The 24,509-nt window shown below is 41.3% G+C and overlaps 1 protein-coding gene across 11 annotated transcripts in view; it reads left to right on the forward strand.

Annotated features, from left to right (window-relative positions):
- The window catches only part of MAPKAP1 (MAPK associated protein 1), a 274,565-nt gene that overhangs the window by 173,406 nt on the left and 76,650 nt on the right, over positions 1–24,509 (forward strand). The window contains exon 8 of one of the 11 annotated variants that reach the window (XM_063636009.1): positions 19,516–19,813. The exons of the other annotated variants lie outside the window; for them this stretch is intronic. Within the exon in view, the coding sequence (XP_063492079.1) occupies positions 19,516–19,529 (14 nt within the window). The 3' untranslated portion in view covers positions 19,530–19,813. Of the gene's footprint in view, positions 1–19,515; positions 19,814–24,509 lie in introns of those variants that run through there. 11 annotated transcript variants of the gene reach the window in all.

The following is a 24,509-nucleotide window of genomic DNA, read 5'->3' on the forward strand; positions in this document are numbered from 1 at the left end:
CCATCAGAGTCTTTGCCATATCCTTGGCAAAGAGTTAGGACTCGGTTATCTGAAAAACAGTGATCTGCATTATTTATTCCTTTTCATACAAGAGAAGCCAATTGAGATTGATACATTTACATAAATTACTGTCCATTTTCTTAATCCAAAAAGCTTTTTAACAAAAGAAGCTCTTTCTGTAGCTTTAATAAGTCTGGTCTCATAAAACAGAAGGATCTCCAGTTTGGTAAAGATATTTGTTTAAGGTTAGGTTGGTAAAGGCAGGGTACATCTTGTGTTTTTGAACTTTTGTACTGTAGAGTAGACTTTTTTGGAGAGTGATTAATGAAAAGAAGAAAATCCTCTTGTCATAGAAAGTAACACGTAGAAAGTACTTAAAAAATTGTTGGTGCTCACAGTTGGCTATGAAATGCCTATTAGTTACCTATTGTGACACATGAACTTAGTCATGAACTTGGTAGAAAGAGATGCCAGGTTAGAGGCACTCATCCTGCACTTCCTGAGCCTCTGTCACAATGACCAGCTTAGTCTTTCCAAAAATGTGCCTACCATGCCCCATGTCTGGGACAGAATTAGAGTGATCAGCCCTGTCGTCAAACAGCTTTTACCTGATTGAGTACAGAACAGCACTTGTCTCTTTGCTACCCTTATTGAACGTCAGTGAAGAAGGGGGGAAATACCACTTCGAATCAAAATACACATGCCATGTAGAGTCAGTAGTTATCACAGAGGTTAGTTGTGCTAAAACAAGATTTCAGAAATCCTTTGATAGGCTGACAGTGAACTTGTTCCTTGCCCACAGACATTTCTCTTCTCTTACCTTTTTTCAGACTGACTACACAATTGTTTGTTTGATAATAATAATAAATTTAAAGCTTAAACATTTCATTATTAAATCAAAATGTAGGCCTAATGGCAGTCCTAATATTTGCTCTCTTGTCCTTCAGTCTGGCACTCCTTCCCCAGTTTTCATTTGTGAAAAATCAGAAGGTGGTAGGTATTTGCTTGAGCAAAAGAACTCTTCTTTGTTTAGGTAAATAGCTTTGTCAGTTGAAGCCCTTAGGGTTTCAAAATCATTTTGCTTTTTAGGATAGACTATCATTTACAGACACTTGTAACTGACCTAAAATTTTGATTTGCGTTATTTGTAATTATTTCATCAACTCAAAACTATGAACACTGCATGGGTTTTTTTCTATTAGTATTCATGATGGAAAGAATATACTATAGTAGTCTTTTCACAGTATGTTTCAGTCAGTTCTCTGCTAAGGTCTGTTTTTTATGCCTATTTTTAAATGTCTCTTTTAAAGTTTCTCTTCAGCCTTTCATTTTTTTTTTTTTTACTGACCTACTTGACATTTGGAATCTACCTGCATTGGCAGGAAGTCCTTACTATTTAAGAAAATTGTGATTGGAGAATCCAGTTTTAGACGAATTAGATGAAGCCTCTTTACTCATGTTAACAGTTGGGTGGGTGTGTTTTTGACACAGTAAAGAGTGGCTTGTCAGGTCCTTTGATTTAGGCAGTAAGATATACTAAGCTGTTATTTAGTGAATAAAGGCCTTAATTCAAGTTCTCCCTCTGTCAAGCTTACCCTCACAATCAGTGACCTTCTGAGTTTCTTAGTACTTGTTGGTTTAAAAATGCAGTTAACCATCAGCCCTTCCCAGCCTTCTGAAGCATTATATTGGGCGTGACAGACACACTGCTGAGAAATTGATCAATTTCAATTTTTTTAACATTGACACAGAAATATAGATACCTCTAGATCTACAGAAGAGAGAGCATCAAAGTGGGGTTTGCTAAGCAGAATAGTTTTCCGCATAACTTGTCTCAGTAGTCTCATGAAATAGAGGTGATTTTCTGTATTATCTGTGGAAAGATTGAACAGGAGCATCTTAACTTTTTCTTATTCCTGTCCATTCTTTTGATATGAAAGAAATTTTTATTAGTCTGAAGATTCTTTTTTTTTTATTTTTTTTATTTTTATTTTTTTTTGAGACGGAGTCTCGCTCTGTCGCCCAGGCTGGAGTGCAGTGACGCAATCTCGGCTCACTGCAAGCTCCGCCTGATTCTTTTAAAAAGTTCTTACAATATTGTTAATAAGCCTAGTGATATTCATTCCTACTTTTATAAAATTTCGTGTAGAACTTGAAAGAAAAGTGTTAGCTTTGTCAAGTGGACTCTCTTCTAACTCTATATCTGTTTAGAATCACAGAGCACCTTATTGCTTGCTAATTTACTTTGTTTTCCAAGACCCTTAGAATGTCACCAGTGAGATAGTCTACAGGGCTTCTCAAACATTATTCCGCCAAGTACTACTAGGAGCCGGGGGTAGTAAACATGTACAACAGGGTATGGGGTTCCGGTCTGAGGGACAATGATGGCATCATTAGACTCTTAAGTTGTATCTAAAAATTTCATGTAAAATGTAAATATCGATCCATAATGTATCTGTGGCTATTTCGTACATTCACTTATGTGCTCCCCTGTGTCAGACCTAAGGAGGACCTTTTTCTAGAGCAAGAGTATACATAAGGGGCTGAGAGGGAGAATAATAGGATGCAGGGGAGCTCTCTGCATCCTGTAGGGTGTTCGGGGAGCCCCTCTCTGAGAAATTGACGTTTAAACAATGACCTTCACATTTAAGCTATGAACAGTTTAGGAGTAGGGCAGGGACAATGCCAGTCAAAGCAGTGGCTTACCATATTTTAATGTAAAAAGAACATTTAAGATTACTTTGCAGTTTAATTTACTTAACCCCCCACCCCGCCAAAAAAAAAAAAAAAATTGTAATAAAATTGACCCTTTAAGGGAGATAAAGCAGGTTCCCTGCACAGTAAGTGGCACCGTCATCTACCCATTCACCTGAGCCACATATCCAGCTGTCAGTCTTGAATTTTTCCTGCACTGCTTCCCCACATCTTATCCATTAGCAAATCTTATCAGTTTTACCTCTAGAATATATCCTGAATCCATTTAGTTGTCTTCATCTCTGTTGGATGGGTCCAAGTCACCGTGACTCTCCACCTAGACTGCTGAAATAGCACCCTGGCTGGTTTTTCTGCTTGTGTTCTTGGCCTGTCTCCAGTCTGTTGTTTACACAGCAACCAAAGAGAGATTTTAAAATATGAGTCAGAGCATATCTGTTCCAAACTCTTCAGTGACTTTCAGTTCTGTATAGAATTAAATCCAAATTTTTAACCACCGTGAAATACACTGAGGCCCAAAGAGGATAAGAGACATACAGAGAGTATGAACGCAAAGAAATAAAAGAACTTGAAAGAAATGGAGAAAAAAATACAGAGTTGATGATTGCCTTATGACAGAGGGATACCGATCAGGAAGAGACCCTGGGCACCCAAGGCCATGGGGAGGTGCGGAATTTAGAGCCTGTGACCCACTGTGGACCTGCTGTAGTAGACTGGCTGCAGCAGGGTCAGTCTCCATAATACTACACACAGTAGGCCTTACATTCATGCCAGATAGACTAAGAAAGTTGTATACAGATGAATTTATTATTTATTAAGTGTATTTTAGTCAGGCACAGTAGCTCACACCTGTAATTCCAACACTTGGGAGGCCAAGGCAGGAGGATTGCTCGAACCCAGGAGTTTGAGACCACACTGGACAACATAGTGAAACCCTGTCTTCACAAAAAATTTAAAAAATTAGCCAGGCATGGTGGCACATGCGTGTAGTCCCAGTGACTCGGGAGGCTGATGTGGGAGGATTGGTTAAACCCAGGAGGTCAAGGCTACAGTGAGGCATGATCACACCACTGCACTTCAGCCTGGGTGACAGAGCAAGACTCTGTATTGGGGGGGTGGGTGTTATTTTAAAGGGGATTTGTGTGCCATGGGAGGAGTTGGTCTTTCCAAAAGGAGGACCCCTTCCAAGGACATGGGAGCTAATGAATGGAGTGCCTTGGTGTACCTAGAAATATTACCTCATTTAATCTGTACAACATCCCTGGAAAGTAGATTTTATTATGCCTGTTTTGAAGATGAGGCTTTAGAAATGTTAAAGGTAAAGGAAAAAAGAGGTGCATCTTAGAATTAAAGACCTATGGTAACTATTTATGTAATGATGTACTTCTCTGAGCCTCACCTTCCTCAGCTCTAAGAGGTTAAACTTGCCCAAGTTTCCTCAGTAAGTAAATGGTGAATCTAAATTGGAGCCCAGGCTTTTTTGACCTCAAAGCCCATACTCTTTTTATTTGTACCATGTTGCTTATTAGAACCCTAATGGGAGAACAAATTTAAAATTCTGTAAACAGAAATGTTTATTGATTCTGAGATCTAAATGCACTAGGGAAGTGCAGCATTTAAAGGAACCCTGTGGTGAATCTGGATATAAAGCCAGGAATTCTTTTTGTAATTGCACAATTTAGACAAATTGTATTGGTGTCAGTTTTAATGTTTTATGTCTAGCTTTCTTAAAGCAACATACACCTGTCCTAAGCTGCCCTTGGAAAAGGGAAACCCATATATATTTTAGATGGAGTAGGGTTTTTAACACCCTTCTAGCCTGAAATGCCCTCTGAAGGCTAATGTAAGCTAAAGAATCTTCTGGCTATAGGGTTGAACAGAGAGTCCTACTTCATGTGCAATTGGTACAGAAAATCCAGTATTCTTTCTTCTATCAAAGTAGAATTTGTAAGCCAGGGACACAGATTTGTGGTTTCCTTATGCTGTAACAGGTAATCCTTAGAATAAACACTGAACAAATGAATGAATGAATGAAAAATAGAACTGTTTAAGTGATCTTTGTCAAAAAAAAAGGCAGTAAATTCTGCAGACAATTGTTCCTCCTTATGGAAGAATAAATAATCATGCTGATGCCACTCATGCATAGGGGATGAATAGGAAACAGAGACCTGATACTCAGTATCCAGTGACCTATTGGGAAAATGCTACAGTAAATTAGGGCTGCTAAAGTGTTTAAATATGTGACTCAGAAGTGCCCCGGGCAAGGAGCTCCCAGTTCACTATTCCTGCCTGCCTCCTTTCTCTGCTTCTTTATCTTACTGTTCCATCTCACCTGAGCCTCTCGCTGTCTGGAGTGCTCTGAGGCTCCTGATGGATCTTCCCAAATATAGAGCACAGCACATTGAAGATGGCATTGCAGTCAACTATTTTATCCAGAAAGCCTAGAAATTTAGAGAATTTATGTCAAGCAAAAATCTTTTGGAACCACTTTAGAGACCCAATTATTTTAGAAGGGTGTTATGAGCTCTCACAACTGCCACATCAGAAAAACTTGAAATATATCATTTGCCAAAACTATGTTTGACCAGCATTTACTCTTCCTGCTAGTCGCTAATCTTTCAGAAGTTCCTTTTCCATTATAAAATCTATTCATTCCCATCATCTCGGCAGTCATAAGTGTGGATTCGATTAATGAAAAAGCAGACTGAAAGGAAGAAAAAAGACATATGCCCCAAGAGGCTATGTGGTGGTATGGGAGACACATACATACTTAGAAGTCAGACAGCCTTCTCCTGGGTTCACTAGGGTCTGATTCGAGAGCACTGCCAGTTTAATAATAGCTTCTCAGGAAATAATACTACATTACATGTACATATTGATTGTAAACTGCATCCTGATTTTATAAATGTTTTAAAGAATGAAAATCTATCTCAGAATTAAGAAATTCTGGAAACTGTGTATGTGTGTAATGATATACTTAACCTCTCTAAGCCTCACTTTCCTCAACTCTAACATGGAAGAGGCTGAGCGAGGATTAATCAAGGCACTGGAGGAAAGGGCTATGTGTGCTCTTGAGCTCTGTGTGGCTCTGAGATGCCCTGTTTAGTTCAGCTGTCATCAAATGCTGCCTCCTCTGTGCCATGCTGCCTGCTCTGTGCCATGCTGCACTAGAAATCAGGTGGAAAACCCAATGAGTACACATAAAAAAAGGGATTAAAATGTGGTAAATTGTCAAGCAGATGTATATAAGCTACTAAAGCAGCACAGGTAAGGGAGTCCCACTTGAAACTACTGGGTTGGGTAGGGGACTGAGAAAAGATGCTCTGGGGTGATTTATTTGATGGCTCCTTAAAGATTAATTAGAACTTTGCCAGATGGGTAAATGAGAAGAACATTCTAAGTAGAGGAGACAACATGTTTTGAGATGTAGTCACAAAACATAGAAGTTCCAAATCACTGGAGCAGGAAGAGGGCAGAGGGTAAGCTACAGAAACTAGGCAGGGCCAGATCCGACCAGGCCAGGCCTGATAAGTGAGCTTAAAAATAGAAGTGCATTCATGTTTTGGGAGCTTGTTTTGTAACAGGCACTGTGTAGGCACTAACAATTTTGTAAAGACCAAGAAACGGTTCCTGCTCTCAAGCAGCTTTCTGTTTAGTTGGGATAAGCAGGCAATTATAATACCATGCAAGGGATACATGGAAGTAAGTATAGGGCCTGGGTGCACATGGGAAGCAGGGAGCCCTACTTCCATCCTGGGGAGTCAGGGAAGACTATCCCAAGCTGAAATCTGAAGATGAATAGAAACTAGGCAGGTAAAGAGGGATGGGAAAGAGTGTTCAGGCTGCTGTGGTCATCAGGGGCTAGGTCATGTCCGTATGTAAGCTGTGTTGAATGTGAACTTTATTCTGATGACAGAGGGGATCTATTGAAAGAAGGGCAATATATAATCAGAATTTCTCTTAGAAAACACTCATCTACATTGTGCAAATGAATTAGAGGCCAAAGAACGTGAAGCAGAGACACCAATGCAGAGGCTCTCAAGAAATCTGTCCAACAGATAGTGGAGCCCTGAATTAAGGCGTGCAGAAGAGTAGAAGCTACTCATCGGGAAATGGAGGGATGGACACTATGGTAACATCTGATTTCTTTCATTAGAGCTAAATGCACAGTTTGGGAGAACTGAAATAGCTTTGACCTGTGGCCAGATCTCCTGGAGTTAATATCAAAAGAAGGTAGTGGCATTTAAGGATATTTTTTAAATAAAATTAAATACTTGTTGGGGAAGAAGCAAAGATTTTAGAGATGTGTGAAGTGAAAAATGAAGTTTTCCTATAACTTCCTTTGGTGTAAATCCTTTGGTTTTTTTTTTTCTTCAGTTCACATACAGCTATACATATAGGTTATACATTTCATGTGGACAGGATTCCTGTTGTTTGTTTTTGTTTTTATTTTTTAAATCACTTACATATTCAACATCTGTCAAGGTACCTGTCAAATAGTATACTCAGTAAATGCTTGCTAAGTGAACTCATGAAAAGTGCATATGTGTTAAGGTTTTTAGGGTAATTATGTCACACAGTATATATGATATTGCATTTACTTTTTTAACTCAATATGTCATAAGCACTATTCTATATTAGAGTGACCACACATTTTATCTTCCTAATAATTTATTCAACTTAGCTCTCTATCGAAGGATGTTTAGATTATTTCCAAATTTTCAGTATTACAAAAACATGCAGTGAACAATCTTGTTTGAATATTCATTGCATATTTGTGCTAGATTTTAAATATGGATTGCTTGTCAAATATTTATTTAAAATGTTGAGGAAAACAAATTGCCTTTCAAAAAGTTTATGCCTGGCCGAGCGTAGTGGCTCACACCTGTAATGCCAGCACTTTGGGAGGCTAAGGCAGACGGATCACCTGAGGTCGAGTTTGAGACCAGCCTGGCCAACATGGTGAAACCTCGTCTGTACTAAAAATACAAAAATTAGCCAAGTTAGGTGGCAGGTGCCTGTAATCCCAGGTACTCAGGAGGCTGAGGCAGGGAGAATCGCTTGAACCTGGGAAGCAGAGATTGCAGTGAGCCAAGATCGTGCCACTGTACTCTAGCATGGGTGACAGAGTAAGACTCTGTCTCAAAAAAAAAAAAAAAAAAGTTTATGCTCATTCTTTGACATTCCAAGAGTATGTGAGAATGCCCTTTTCCCCAGCTCCTTACCAACACTGAATGTTACCAGTCTTTAATTTCTGCCAAACTGATGGTTAGCAGCCAGTATCTCATTTTAATTTGCATTTCTGGGTCTTTATTGTCATTTAGTATTTTTAAATGTATTTATTAGCCATTTTATCTTTCTAAAAGATAGTTCTTTGGTCAGTCACGACTATTTTAATGGGAAAAAGGATTGAGAAAAAGCCTAATTTCAGAATACCATTTTTAAGATGTGCACCATAGTTTAGAATACAGCTTGTCCCCACCTCACTTCCCCCTACTTCCTGCCAAAGCAGGTGTGTATGCGTACACACACACACACCCCCCATCATGTAGAGAAATGGATCACGCATCTAAGCCACACAGCTTCACTTGTTTGCCTGCTGGCCCTTTGAGCACCAGCAAAGCTTTTGTTTATATGTTCAGAAAAAGCTGTCTAATAATTTACCAGACTTTAATCCACCTCCTATTTGAGAACTTCTGTTACCTGATTGCTTTGTTATCAACACTAGTTTAAAAAACAGATTTTTAGTTAAATGTTTATTAAATACTTCAGTCTGGTACATGTACATAGCACTTAGAAAATGCATCACAATCTGGAAGTCAGAAATATAGACAAAAACATTGTTACCCCTTAACCGATTTATTTTGGGGCAGCAGATCTAAGGACACGTCTGGCAGCATTATGAACAGCAGTGGCACCAAGGGCAACTGTAGGGGGTTAATGGGGACCCTGCATCATTCCTTGCCATGTGCCTGGTGAGTAAACTCCTAGAAGTTTCTGGGAATGGTAGCAAGTGGGGAAAAGGCTGCAACCAACAATCAATGTCACAAAGTGGGGATGACTAATTTGCTGAGGAGACCGTTGAGACAGATGTTTAATTAGCTGAAGTCAGAGTGGATAAATTGGGAGATTACTGCCTATGCAGAGAGATGCCTTTTCCCCCCTCATCTCTTTTGCAACTGCTTTTTGTGTGTGTGTCCTTACTTTTCTTTTTGAAGACAATATCCTCAGATTGGAGAGAGGTAGGAGAAAGGTAGAAAGTACCAAGGTAATGATTCCAATTTGATTACATCTACTGAATACTTACTGTATTCCAGGTATTTTTGTATTTAACCTTTACAAAAGACCTTGTGAGATGGGCATTATCTCTTTTTTACGGTAGAAAACCAAGGATATATATAAATATAGAGAGAAAGAGAGGACATGGAGTGCATGTGTGCACACTTGTATGTGTTTCTAATGAGTAATAGAGGTGAGATTTGAACCCAGACCTTTTGATTCTTGAGCCCAATGTTTTTTTTCCTTACACCACAGCTTCCTCACTTAAAATGTAATGTGGATGAGGGAACTTTCTGGAGTAAAGCTAATCATCTGTATATTGACCGGGAATCTATATATTGACGGGAGCTGCAATTGCCAAGTGTGTACATTTGTCAGACTATCAAATTGTATTTGTACAATTTGTGTGTATATTGCATGTAAATTTTACCTAAAAGTAAAAAGAGAATCTTAAACAAATATTGAGCTTCAGGTAATGCTATGTATGCTGAAGTAGTTCAGAGTGAATGTAGTAATATCTCCTCCTTGATTTGAAATACATTTTAAAAGATGGATTGATAATGTGATCAAGCAAGTATTGTAAAATATTGACTGTAGGTCTAGGTGATGGGTATATGGGTTCTCAGTGTTCAGTTCTTTCAACTTTTCTGTGGTTTAAAAATACTCATAATAAAATGGGAAAGAACTCACAAAAATTAAAAATACATAATTTAGATACTGTTGATACTAATATGAATTTCTGAATGTACAAACATGTATTCTTGTAGCATAGAAAGCACTAGGTTATTTTATTGTTATTAGCTCATCTGTTAAATAACACCTTTGAGGTCATAGTTTCTCCCATTGATCTGTGGTTTTAAGTTGCATATACAGTTACAGGTATAATAATCACCACTTACTAATACTCAAACTTGGCCAGGTGATCTGCCAGACACTTTTTTCCATTACACTTTAATCCTTAAAACAACTATTTGAATCAGTTGTCATGTTCATTTTATAAGTGAGAAAACTAAAGCTCAGGGAGGTTGCAGGACTTGCTGAGGTCGCACAACTAGTAGGGGAGTAAGGACTCAAAGCCAAATGGCCAAAGGTTGTACTGCTAGCCACTGTGGTGCTTCTTCCTACTGGATAAGGTTAGGGGGCCCACGGCTCAGTGGAAGCTGTTGCCTTTCTCTCTAGAGAGACCAAATGTCCCCGCTTCATCTGGGGGTGGCAGCAAGACTCAGTGGAAACGGCATGGGCTTTGGAACGAAACCAACCCCAGTCCCCAGGCCAGCTGTCCCTTTTACAAGCTGTGAAGTTAGGGAAGTCATCAGCCCCTTCTGACCTCAGTTGTCTTTTCTGTAAATAGAGGTAATAATACCTATCTTGCAGGGTTGTTGTCTTAACTGAATGCATATAAAACACTTAGTCCACAGTAGGCGCTCAGTGGACATCAGCTGCCATCATCCCTATTGCCACTATCATGCCAGGCACGCCATAAAACCTGGCTTTCTCTTTAGGTTTTGGTTTACTTCCTTTTCTATCCATATGATTTGGCTTTTTCCTGCACCTTTTGTTTTCCAGTGAATTAAGTCTATAGAAAGCTTTTACCTTGTGGTAGAATGAGCCTTTGAATTGTGTTTGAATTAGAATCTGCTGGAAGCACACTTTATTTTGAAGAAGGAGAAAACTAGACCCAGAGAGTCAACTCAAATGATTTTTTTTACTAATAAGTGAACCATACCATATATCTATAGGGATGGATTAATAGTCACAAGGCTTATTTATCAGATAGCTTATGTCTGCAAATTTAACTTCCTATGCCAAAGATTCTGGAGACAATGTGAACAAACTGTAATTGCCTGTAACAAACACATTTATAAGTAAGTTTTAAAAGTCTTTGTGTTCACAGTTTAGTAGCTCACAGACCCTGTTGCTGTTTCTCAGAAAACATTTAAAAGGAAGTATACTTAAATATCCATGTGATTTTGAAAATGAAAATGCTTCTATAATTACAGACAGGATTAGAGTGTTCCATGTGCCCATTACATCCTCCAGCCTCCATGAAGAGTCTCAGTCTGCACCAGAGGAAGCAGAAGGCCCTCTTTCTTCGGTCAGGCCATTGATGTGTTTATCCTGTTGGTAGCTGTAAGGAAAATTCTTCTCTACCAAGATTGATTTTAGCTACTTTCTATGAAAAAACCCTTGCTTTAGTAGAGTTACCCCACCACAGGAAACCAAGGACCTGAACCACCCAACTCCTGTTCTGCTGCTTACAGAGGCCTGATACTGGAGCTGTTTTACTCCCATAAGCAATGTAAAAGGCATTTTAAACAACTCCAATAGTAATTTTGCATAGTTCTTCCTTTTTGAGTAAATTACAAGTAGTGGCACTTTCTGCCGCATATCTGCAACAGCTTTAAGTGCATTATAAAGAAAAGAAGAAAAATAGCTAGTCAGTAAGGGCATTTCTTTTTCTGCCTTACATGACAATAATGTCCTGAGACAAAGAAGACTTAAAATCAGGAAAATGGCATTGGATTAGCACCATAAGGCAGATCTGGGGAGAGGACGTATCAGCATCTACCTCTCTGGTTACCTAGCTACTAATCATAGTATGGCAGGCAGCTAGGTGTGTAGATTCTACTGTGTCGTCGAACCAATTTTTCAAACAGAAAGTCAGTGAGATGTGATTAAAGCCCAAGTGCTGCAAAAGATACAAGGTGGTCTATTGGAACTCCTCAATCTTCCTGGAAACTGTCACCACATAATCACAGAAATATCAAATCATAGCAAAACTTAAGCTTTCCTTTTTTCGCCTTGTTTTTCTTTCTTTTCTTTTTTTTTTTTTTTTTTTTTGGCACACTACATTTAATAGCAGAACAATGTGAATTAAGATAACGTGTAACTTAAGTGTAAGAATCCCTGAGGGTCATGCAGATCTCTCAGGTACAGTGTGTCTGAAACTTAACTTACTGTTCAATGGAGTCTTGGCTACATTTCAGGTAGTGAATAAGGATATAAGGGTGACAGTTGGGTGATCTCAGAGAGCTAACATTCTAATAGAGGAGATGGCCAATAAACAAAGCAACAAAACACATTTGATAGGAATTCTTGCTCCGGCTTTTGTTAGTCCTTCCATTTTCTTTTTTTTTTCTTTTTTTTTTTTTTTTTTAAATAGAGTTTCACTCTTTTTGCCCAGGCTGGAGTGCAGTGGTGCAACCTTGGCCCACTGCAACCTCCACCTTCCAGGTTCAAGGGATTCTCCTGCCTCAACTTCCCAAGTAGCTGGGATTACAGGTGCACACCACCATGCCCGGCTAATTTTCGTATTTTTAGTTGTATTTTTAGACGGGGTTTTGCCATGTTGGCCAGGCTGGTCTCGAACTCCTGACCACAATTAATCCGCCTGCCTTGGCCTCCCAAAGTGCTGGGATTATAGGCGTGAGCCACTGCGCCCTGCTAGTCCTTCCTTTTTTTTTTTTTTTTTTTTTTTGAGACAGAGTCTCACTCTTTGTCACCCAGGCTGGAGTGCAATGGCATGATCTCGGCTCACCACAACCTCCACCTCCCGGGTTCAGGCAATTCTCCTGCCTCAGCCTCCCAAGTAGCTGGCACCACAGGCATGTGCCACCACGCCCGGCTAATTTTTGTATTTTTAGTAGAGACGGGGTTTCACCATCTTGGCCAGGCTGGTCTCGAACTCCTGACCTCATGATCCACCTGCCTCGGCCTCCCAAAGTGCTGGGATTACAGGCGTGAGCCACCGTGCCTGGCGGTCCTTCCATTTTCTAACAGAAAAGACTTCTTTGAGTCCTCAGGTTTGGGAGTTCCCCTCCTAGATGGAGTCTCTCTGGCTCCCAGGCTCAGGTATAACTTCATTCTTTCCACTCGTTTCCACGCATCTCCTAATTGCGCTACCAGCACCCCTCCTTGATGCAGGCAGGGAGAAGTGGACAGGGCAGAAAGGGCTGGGTAAATTCATGAGCAGTAAATGACTCCATCAACACTGGCCATCAAGGGAAACAGGCCATGTTCCAATCTTGGAAGCTGGGAAGGGACACTGATCCTCTCCAGAGATCAGTATCCCTCAGCCACTTAGGCTTGTGGCAGAGGCACCATGGCCCTGTCTCCGGTAAGGTCCAAATACACTGATCTTGCCAGCTGCTGGTAAGCACCTTGCAAAAGAAGAGAATGAGAGCCCCCCCTTTTCCTTGAGTACAGTGAAAGCTCCTTTTGGAGAGGTAGGTTCCTTATGGTTTACCAGCACCGCAGCTCGCCCAGGGTTGGTGGTTAGCACATTTGTGGAATGAACTAAGATGTAGTGAAAACCAATCCACAGCTCCTAGCCGCTTGTCTCTCAGCCAGCCCACACCTGAGGCCACCACTTTCTGTTTAGGAGTGGATTCACTGTACTTTGTTTATCAGAGACCAAACTCCCTCGGAGAATTACATCATCAAATGAAAATGTAAATGTGTTTAAAATGAAAGGCGATGCGCATCCGTTGAAATTAGTGTTGCTGCCCAGGTTCCCGTAATGATATAGATCTCTTCTGAGTCCTTGGGGAGCCAGAGGAGTATACCAAAAGCAGACATTTTAAACACTGATAGTCACGTAAGGGTGCCCAGCAGGAGGAAGTTACTGCAGGAAGCTACTGTATTGCAGAAAAAGAAAAAAAAGTAAAGCAAACTCAACTTTCCAAAGGGCGTGTGGATGTGTGTGAAAGAGAGAGAGAGCGCACAGCCTAAGTCCTCATTCTCTCTAAGTTAATAGATATTGTCTGATATTTATAATAACTTATTTAAGTAGTTGAATGGGAATGTTAATAAAAAATAGGAAGGTGAGTAACAGAAATCACACACACAAAAAAACTTAAATTGCCTATAAGGAGGGACTGAAGAATGGGACAGGGAATTACTCTTTTTTCATCATAGGACTTAACAGCATTATTTACTCTTAAAACTATATGTATGAGGCCCGGGCGCAGTGGCTCATGCCTGTAATCCCAGCACTTTGGCAGGCTGAGGCGGGTGGATCACGAGGTCAGGAGTTCAAGACCAGCCTGGCCAAGATGGTGAAACTCCGTCTCTACTAAAAATACAAAAAATTAGCTGGGCATGGTGGCACACGCCTGTAGTCCCAGCTACTCCAGAGGCTGAGGCAGAGAACTGCTTAAACCTGGCAGGGGTGGAGCTTGCAGTGAGCCAAGATCGCGCCACTGTATTCCAGCCTGGGCGACAGTGAGATTACGTCTCAAAAACAAAACAAAAAAAAAACCGCTATATGTATGAATCCCAGCATTTTGGGAGGCCGAGGCGGGCAGATCACGAGGTCAGGAGATCGAGACCATCCTAGCTAACACAGTGAAACCCTACCTCTACTAAAAATACAAAAAATTAGCTGGACGTGGTGGCACACGCCTGTAGTCCCAGCTACTTGGGAGGCTGAGGCAGGAGAATCGCTTGAACCCTGGAGGTGGAGGTTGCAGTGAGCCGAGATCGCGCCACTGCACTCCAGCCTGGGTGACAGAGCAAGACTCTGTCTCAAAAAAAAAAAAAAAAAAAAAAAAAAGGAAAAAAAAATATGTATACTACTTTGATTAAAGTTAATTTTTAAATTTTGTTAAAAGAAAACAGCTTACTTTCAACTTCTGGAGCATAGAAGGATCTTTCTTTCCTTACTTATGTGGACTTTGTCTATTTGAAAATGCCCTTTCTCCTAAAAGCAAACCATTCATTTCATCATGTTGGATGTCAGATTTTCTGAGAACATCATTATTAAATAGTTGTTTCTTATTATAAACGTTTTCAAACTTGTTAAGACCAAAATGTTATATGAGTATAGTCAGTGTATTGTGATTCTGCCAACACTTTGTCTCTGTGACCCATATTTTCCGTAGGTTAAAGCATAAGCTATTAGCTGGATACTCTGTCCCATTCTAAGGATGACTAATATCTCAAATATAAATGAAAACAGCTGCTTTTCCATAACATTAGAGTCCCAAACAGCTGTCACATGTACATTTTGACATTCTTACTTCTTTTTAAATTGGGACAAAAATTAGTTTACTGGATTTGCTGATCTAGTTAAGTGTATCATCTAACTTCTGTGGAGAGGTACAGAAGAGGTCATAGGAAAGTCCATGGAGTCAGCATGCAGACATACCCAAAGGCTTGAACTTACTTAAAATGTAAACCCTGTGATGAGACCCTTCTGTGCCAAGAACATAAGGTCTGTAAGGGCCTGGCAGTGGCTGCTGCACCACTGCCACCTTTGCCAGCAAGCCTGAACCTCGGCAGACAGCCATTGTTCTCTGTTCCGCTGAAGAGATTGTGGAGTACCACCCCATTGTCTCCTGAACGCCTAAGTCAGTGCATTCTCCTCTTTTGCGACCCTTGGAGGATTTATTTTGGGAGGTGGCTGTTGCAGATCAGAAGATCATGCTTCCTTTATTAGCTTAAAACTGGTCATTCTCTGTCTTTGAGCTCCTTGCTTTAGTCTCCTCTTCAATAAAATAAGGTCCCAACCAAATCATAGTCTTCTGGTTGATAGCCTTAACTGTGGAGCTTAGTTAAGACCTGGGCTGTAGAAGACCTACCTGGTTCCACCCCTGCTCCTGTTACTTTTCCTTTTTGTTTTTGTTTTTTTGTTTTGTTTGAGATGGAGTTTTGCTCTTGTTGCCCAGGCTGGAGTGCAATGGCGCAATCTCAGCTCACCACAACCTCCGCCTCCCAGGTTCAAGCGATTCTCCTGCCTCAGCCTCCCAAGTAGCTGGGATTACAGGCATGTGCCACCGCGCCCAGCTAATTTTGTATTTTTAGTAGAGACGGAGTTTCTCCATGTTGGTCAGGCTGGTCTTGAACCCCCGACCTCAGGTGATCTGCCCACCTCAGCCTCCCAAAGTGCTGCGATTACAGGCGTGAGCCACCGCGCCTGGCCTCCTGTTACTTTTTCTAGCTCTCTGATAAGTTTCTTAACCTGTTTGAACTTCATTTTCCTCATTTATGAATGAAAATAATAATAATGTCTTCTTCAAAGCATTATTGTGAGAATTAAGCAGAGATCCTTGCAAAGCACCAAGGACCCAGTAAGTCTTTGCTGTTACTATCTTATCACTCAGTAAATGTTAGTCCTGTCCCCTTCTTTCAGTTTCAGTCATAAAACCTAGTCAGACTCACAATTTTGTGGTCTCATGCTCTTTTTATATGAATATGACTGCTTTGAGTTACAGTTCAGAAGAGACTCCAGCTGCTAAGGAACCCAGCTCAAATTGAGTCCACATATTAGGTACAGCCCAGAATGTGTGCATCTGTCTGCCCAGCTGCTCATTTGGGCTTTTCCAGGGGTCCGAGGCCCCTTGTCAGAGCAGCAGAGCATCAGCAAGAACATAGGAGTGCACGTGTAGGAATGACCTAGCCTTCCTCTGGAGCACCCTGCATCTGGAGCACGATATGCAGAAGGGTTAAAAGCTGGAGAAACTTTAGTCATAAATTTTCTTTTCAGCAGGACTTCCCAGGGAACATCTGACATTAGCAGAGAGGAAATGCTGATTGGCCTGGGAGTCAGCTGAAGGAGACAGGAACTGCAGTGGAAGCTGCTGGATTTACTGTTATTAGCAAGGCAAATGGAAAGCCAGCAGGGCAGCCCAGCTCCCAGATAATAGATCTAACAAGAAGGAAAACTCTGAGAAAGGAAAATGGCTGACAGCCACATCTCTTCTTCTGCCATTTTTCCCATTGCTTTTACCTTTTTGTTTGTAGCACAAAGAGAAGCAATATCTTCGATTGTAAGTCACAATTGGCTTAAAATAAAACAGGATATATAATTCAGCTTCTTATCTGTTTAAGATAAGAAGCTTGAGAGTTGAACATGGCAAAATGTGCAAAATTGTATTAATGTATTAAGAAATAGTTGCTATTTATTGAGCACTTATGTGCCAAACTAAGTGCTTTACATGTGTTGTCTCATTTAATCTGTATAATAACCACATGAGTTAGAAATTATCATCATTCCCCACTTAGAGATAAGGAACCAGTGCTTAGAGCACTTAAGTAATTTCCAAAGGTCTTATGAATTGGTGGTAGTGCTTGACCCCACCATCACGGTCCTACCAACCTAGTAGAAGGTACTGAGGCGAGAACTTAAATGGCTGTTATAAAGCTGGACAGGGTAGTGGTAATTAAAGTGCTGGGAGTGTATTTAGGGCAATCTAAATCTATGCTCCTAGGTTGCAGTCCTCAAGCCTGGCCTCTTTACTTACGTAAAAAAATTAAAAATAAATAAATAAATAAGTACTTACCAAGGCTTGTGTTCTGACTTGAAACACAACCTCGCTTGGCACAATGGTTATTAGAAGGAAGATGGGGCAGGCAGAGAGAAGCCCTGTTGGCAGGTGGAGCCAATCTCTGAAGGATCTGGCCCCCACAGCAGGGAACAGGGCAGATGGGCAATCAGCAGTGGGGGGCCATAAGGACAGCGGGGGAACTGCAGGTCCTGGCAGCAAGGACCAGGGAAGCAGATGATGCTCAGCATCCGGGGGTGGCCGTACCAAGAGCCACAGCTTATCCGGGGTTAGATCACAAAGGCAACAGGTGAGTAAAAATCCCGTTGTCAAAATTACCTATAGGAAAGAAAAATCTCTTTAAAAATGCCCATCAGAGGCAATGTAATTTTTCTCATTAAATTCACACAGCTTTTTTCTCTAGCATCATAACAGCTAAAAGTACATATTTTTAAATGCTAAAATCAAATTTGTTCTAGAAAGACTGAGGCACTATCATCTACCCATTTAATGCAGTTAGTCACTTATCACACATTTACAAGGTTCCATAGTTGCAAAGATGATTTCTGGACTCCTGCCTCATATTCCCACTCTTGGGGCTCATTGGATCACTGAGAGTCATGGCAAGTGGAATTCTCCCAACTGCTTAAATTGTGCTCTTGGTCAGGTCTTTCCCTCTTTTTTTCCTCTTTTCTACCTAGCAAGTATGGTTGAATTCAGATAAATGTATGATTTATGTACAAGGAAATCCAGGCGGGCAGGCAGCATCAGAGGGCAGGGCAGGATTTTCAGAGAGGCACACTGAGAACCTAGCATGACACCAGGCCTGAGGGCAGGATTGGGCCAGGAGCAATGACAGTTACCTGAATGAGACGTAAAGGCCAAGGCTAGAGTTTTTAAAAAGGAAGCCCTGTTTTTGGTTGGCTGGGGATTGTAGAAATCCTATTGCCTTGAAGCAGAGCCTGCAGACGTTAACTGGTGCAACTTTCCCTATTGTGGGGGAAGGAAGGAAGCCAGTCTGGGACTCTGGTTGGGCCTGATATCATGGGGTCAGAAGGAGAAAAGATAAGACTTAGGGGATAATCAAAAAAGGAGGAATATGATTTTGACAAGCTGAAGGAGTCAGTCTGGGTGAAGGCAAGGGCGCAGTAGTGACATGGAGGTAGGAAACCAGGACATATATGCACTGAACAGTTGAGTCTAGTTTGGGTCATAGAGGACATAGATGGACAAGAAATTAGGATGGATAGAAAGCCTTGAGAGTGGGGTAAGGAATTTGCATCTAAACTAGTAGCCTGCAAGGAAGTTGTGAAAGGATTGTATGAAAGTGATACCTTGAATCTACCAGAATTTGGCTCTAGAGAGCACTCTCAAACAATAGGGTGAAGAGTGGTTGGCTGGAGGCCAGAAGAAGGTTGAGAAACCATTACTGCGGCCTGAGTGAGAAGGAATGCAAGGGAGATGTATTAAGTGGGTAGAGTCTGCAGAACTTGGGAGCCAATTTAATGTCAACAGCAAGGGGGAAGGCTAAGAAGTATTCCAAACTTGAGAGTGCCGTGTTCACTATGCCAAGTCCTTAGAGGCCAGATTCAGAGTCTTGTTCATCTTCATATCTAGTGTCTAGCTCATGACATGGCACATGGTAGGAGTTTAGTACAGTTTGATGAACCAACTGATTTAATTCATTGGGTGAATCGTGGTGTCATCATTGGAAGCCCAGTTACAAGGAAAAAAAGCTGGTTTGAGAATGGAAGGATGGTAAGTTTATAGTTGATTGTCCTGTAAAGTTAGAAGCAAAAAAGGGCTTAGAGTTCTCTTTCTTCCTGCAAAGGCTGGTCCAACCATTCACTGGCAGTGGTGCTTCCCTGAAGAGTTGGTAGAAGTCCCTAAAGAGGCCCTGTAGCCTTTTGTCCCACCCAGGGATAGAGCCCCTTCCACCAGGGCCACTGGCATCAAGCTAGCCAAAGAATAATCCTAGTGCCTCACTGAATCTGCTCAAAATCCTGTCAAGTACATACAGCTACTGTCTTATCCTCATTTAACAGAGGAAGAGACTGAAGTTCAAGAGGAAGTGGTTTACCTAGATTTGAATGAAAGTCTTCAGCTTCCAATATATCATAACAGAGTCTGCTGACTGAAAACAGTTGGCTCTAAGCTTGCTCTCCACTGACTCAGGCTGGAGTCACCACTTTTATATAGCTCAGAGAAGGCTGAAGACAAATGAAGTCTCATTTTTGTTTCTTCTGTTTTTTGTCCTTAGGTGCTTGTGACTAAATTCACTAATTTCACTGGCTGTCAAGGCTGTGTTAAGGAAAATGGGTTTGAACTGCTGTGGGTTTTGAGTACTGGACTGGATGTCAGAAACCTTTGCCATCATGGGAAATTCTGTCACTCTGGATTTACTGTCTGTTCCCCACAGCTAAATTCCTCCGCAGTGTGATTTAGCACCCTGGATCCCCATCAACCAGTTTTGGCATTTATTTGAATGCATTACCCCACTGGTTTCCATAAACTGTTTTACAATTGTTTAAAATAAATGACTGTTTATTTCCACAAAACCATCTGTATTTCTTCACAGAGCAACAGATAACTGTATGTAAAATTTGGTATTGTCACAGTGACTCAAGTGAAGAGAAACAACGTTGGATGGAAAAATTGGATTCTTAGGGACAATGGTAAAGGTTTCCAACCTCTCTAACAGGTGATATCTGGATTTCAAGGAGGAAAAAAAATTTTCCTTTTTTACAAATAATAGGGGACCTCCTTTCTCTAAAGAGAAGTACATTCCTACTGGCTGCATAGTGATAGGATGTAGAGTATTAGCACTCCTCATGGTAGTGAAGGGTCTGCACCTTCTAGCACACTCTCTGCCTACAACAGCATATATGAGGCTCCTGTCCAGTGGCTCCCAACCTTCTGCAAGTTTTGAAGTTTTTGGTTGTACATGTGTTACCTCTTGTTCTGATGTTGAGTGGGCTCCACTTAGGCCTGTGTGTTGTGGCTCAGATAACTTTGGTAGGATATGTGTTGGGATAGGTGGCTACTGAAGATGGACCTGGGTAAGAGAACCAGACTGATCGGGATGAGGGATTGGACCCTGTCAATGGTGGTCTTCCATTCTAGTTCCATCCATCCCTAGGAAAGCCAGTCAGAGTTGGGACACTAATGGGAATCTCTAAACAGTGGAGGCATTTGGAGTCAAATGGAGGTGGAGCTCCAAGTCTACTTTGGCGGAAGAGGTAGGATGGTAGCTAAGTAGGCTGGGCTTGTTTCATCACCAGATGATCACTAAACATACCTGTATGCTGAGGCTGTCCTAGGACTGTAGGGATGCTGAAATGTGCTTTCCATTCTCAACTTGCATATATGTAGTACAAGAGGTCTTTGTAGTGTGGGTTGCACGAAGAAGTCCAGAGACAGTGGCATCTAAGCAGAGTTTTGATTCCTTGAGTGGGAAAAAACATAGACTAAAGAAGTGAAGTAGAGGGAAGATTGTTCCAAACTGAGGGACTAGTATGAGCAAAGGCACAGATGGTTGAAACGGCATGGTTTGGAGGATATTTCTGGATTACTATATCATTAGAGGGGAGGAAGATGAGGCCAGTAAGGCTGACCTGGAGGTTTCAGCCCCTCATAGAGAACTAGAGACCCTTCTCTTTCCGAGTGCTGCTTAGAAAGCAGAAGCAGCAACCCAGGCATAGGGACAATGCAGCTAAAGCTACAGACTTCGTGAAAACCGTGAACCAGGCATCCTTTCTACTTACACGTTTTACTTGTATTAACTCAGTGAATCCTTGCAACAACTCTAAGATATAGATGCCCATTTGTACAGATGGGAAAGTAATGTGCAGAAAGGCTAAGTAACTTACCCAGGATTACATAACGTGTGAGTGGTGGAGCTAGGACTTCAAACCCAAGCAGTCTGGCTTATAAGCGTTACATCATACTGTCTCAAATGTGCTGGGGTCTGCAGAGTTTGCAGTACATTCCCTAGATACACACTTTATTAAGCTTAGGCAGGGATCAAATCCAGACCTTTTCTCTACCCACAGGCTGTAGGGATGGACTCCTGACCACCACTTATCTCAAAGCTGCGTGGAGGCTTCAGAACTGCCCTAGAGGAAGACCAGAGACATTATGGGACACCTTTGTTTTCTGTGGCTCTGGGTAGAATCCATGAGGAGGTTGGGGCGGGTGTAGTTATCAGGCCGTGGTGATAACAGGAGCGAATGTGATCTGGCCCTTGGTCTGCAGTTGTGGCCTGCCTTTGTAAACAGTTTTTGTTCTTAATTTTTTTAATTTTATATATATATATATATATTAGACATATATATGTATTAGACAAGGTCTTGCTTTGTCATCCAGGATGGAGCACAGTGGCGTGATCATAGCTCACTACAGCCTTGATCTCCTAGGCTCAAGCAATCCTCCCACCTCAGCCTTCCAAGCAGCTAAGACAAGTGTGTGCTACCATACCAGTCTAATTTTTATTTTCTGTAGAGACGGGATCTTACTATGTTGCTCAGGCTGTTCTCGAACTCCTGGCATCAAGCGATCCTCCCCACTTGACCTCCCAAAGTGCTGGGATTACAGGCATGAGCGACCACACCCAGCTGTAAACAGTCTTTGTAGTCTGGCCCCAGATGCTCCAGTCAGTCCTCTTCACCTTTGCCTGCTCAGCCCCTTTAAGCAGCACTGGAAGCTTCTGTGGTCTACCTGTAGCTTGACTATGGACCTCAGGAACCCTTGAACAGGCTCTATCCCAATTTAGTTCCTGGCTCCTCAACTGTTTAGGTCTCTCTCCAGAGCCACTGAGCCTACATGATGTGTGAGGAGTCAGATGGTGTGAGAGGAGACTCAAGGAGGTTCCAGGGGCCACAGTCTTCTCTAGTCTGGTCTAGCTGGAATAATCTCTGAGATTGTTCCACCTCATTTTTTAAAATTGAATTTTTAAAATAAATGTAATACTTATAATCATCTACTGTCAAAAGCCCAAACATGATAGGCATCTATAAAGTAAAAATCAAAAGCCATCTTCTTTGCTGCTATACCTTCCTCCACCCCACAGGTTACTATAGGTAGAAGAACGGCTGTGAGAATGGTTTGGTTCATGACCCTCCAGATTGTGCTGTGTGTTTCACAAATCCACATATCAGTGCACCTATGTAATTGGGGTTTTACTTTACTGACATGTAGCCTACTCTGTACATTCTATATCTTATAAATTTAATAATGTATCATAGGATTCTTCCCATGTCTTATTAACTTAGCTTTATTTTATTTTAGAGATAGTCTTGCTCTGTTGCCCAGGCTGGAGTGCAGTGGCACCATCGTAGCTCATGGTAACCTTGAACTCCTGAGTTTAAGCAGTCCTCCTGCCTCAGCCTCCCAAGTAGCTGACACTATAGCTCCACAGCACCACAACCAGCTAATTTTTTTTTTTAAATTTTTTGTAGCAATGAGGTTTCACTGGTATGGAGCTCCCGCTCTCAAGTGATCTTCCCACTTGCGCCTCCCAAAGTGTTGGGATTACAGATGTAATGTGGGATTACAGATGTAGTATGGGATTACAGATGTAATGTGAGCCACTGCACCCAACCAACTTAGCTTATTCTTATAACAACCATATGACAGCCCAGTGTATAGATATACCATAATTTATTTAATAGTTGCCTACCGGTAAATGTTTAGGTTGTATGAAATTTTTTTATATTAAAACAGTACTTTAATGAACATCTTTGAACATACATCATTGTATACTTGGGCTAATATTTCTTAGGAATATTGGCTAGAAGAAGTAGATTGTTGAGTTCAATTTTCAGTGCCACCTTGTGGAAGGCATTCTATTTAACAAAGATTGTTAAGCACCAACAAAGAGCCTTTTGCTATGCTGAAGCCCTGGGAAGACAGAGTTGAGTTTTTTTGAAAGCCCTCCACCCCGTCTTCAAAGAGTGCCCTTATGCTGGCTAGGTGGTGGGAATGACAAATAGACAAAAGTACTTCTATTTCAGCATGCTCGGTGCACTGAGAAAAGCAAGGTCCCAAGGAAGGTGGGATGAAAGAGCTCTTAATTCTGACAGGGATTCAGGCAGGGCTGCAGAGAGGAGGGGATATGCCAAAAGGATGCCTCACTGCTCCTCCCCGGAGCCCATTCCTGAGGCTAGGTTTTCAAGAATAAATTTGTTCTAAAGAATTATGATGCTCCTACATTTTCTCCCATACAAAGAAGGAAATTCGGCTGTACGCCCTTTCCTTTCCTCCTCTTGGCACTTTCTGATTGATGATTGGAAATGATGGCAATACATAAACTATTTTTCTTTTTATTTTATGACCTGGTAATAGCAGTAACATATTTCCAGTAAATGTTTTCTATCGCAATAAAAAAGTTGTAACAAGACTAGAAATGGGTATAGTTAAACCCTAAAGAAATCACACTTTCAGAACTGTGGATTGAGGCAGTAAGTCTGTAAATCACTTAACTTAGAAAAAGAACCCCCACCCCAAACCTGGAAAAATCAGGGCAAGCAGCTGGTGTTCATGTGACACGCCTGCTGTGAGAGTTGATGGACTCTCAGTTTTGAACCCCTCAAGATCAACTTCCTACTCTCTTCCCTGCTGCCTGGTCTCCCACACAGCGTCTTTACTCCTTTCTGAACTGATAAATCATGTAAACCTTACAGTTCTTTTTTTTAACCCAAAGATCAAAACCTATACTATGCTTTATGGGATACAGCAGAGCAGAGTGGTGAAGAGCACAGGCTTTGGAATTGGAAAAACTTGCATTCTCGTCCTGGCCTCACCATGGGTACATGACTTAACCACTCCATGGTTTATTTTCCTCCTCTGTAAAGTGGCGATTATTGTAGGGCCTACCGCATAGAGTTTTATGAAGATGCGGAAAGCAAATGCGTGGAAAGCACGTTGGTTAAGGGCCAGGAAAGTCCTCCATGTCAGTTGCTGATGCTGTTATTATAGTCTAGGAATGAAGCAATATTTGACTTGTTTTCAAAAAGGGCAAGTTGATGATTTTGTCAAATTTGTGTAGCAATATAACTGACATTTATTAAGTGCTTATGTGCTAGGCATTGTGTTACACATAATCTGTGGAATTACTCCACGAAGGTTTAGATCCACTAACTTGCCCAGGGTGGCATAACTTGTAAAAGAGCCAGGATTTCAATCCAAGTCTTTTTTTGACTCCAGAGCCCACACTCCAACTGCCACACATCTGCCTTCTAGAATTAGATGCTCACA

This window comes from Symphalangus syndactylus, chromosome 3 (assembly GCF_028878055.3).
Source record: "Symphalangus syndactylus isolate Jambi chromosome 3, NHGRI_mSymSyn1-v2.1_pri, whole genome shotgun sequence".
In the NCBI taxonomy this organism is placed as follows: domain Eukaryota; kingdom Metazoa; phylum Chordata; class Mammalia; order Primates; family Hylobatidae; genus Symphalangus; species Symphalangus syndactylus.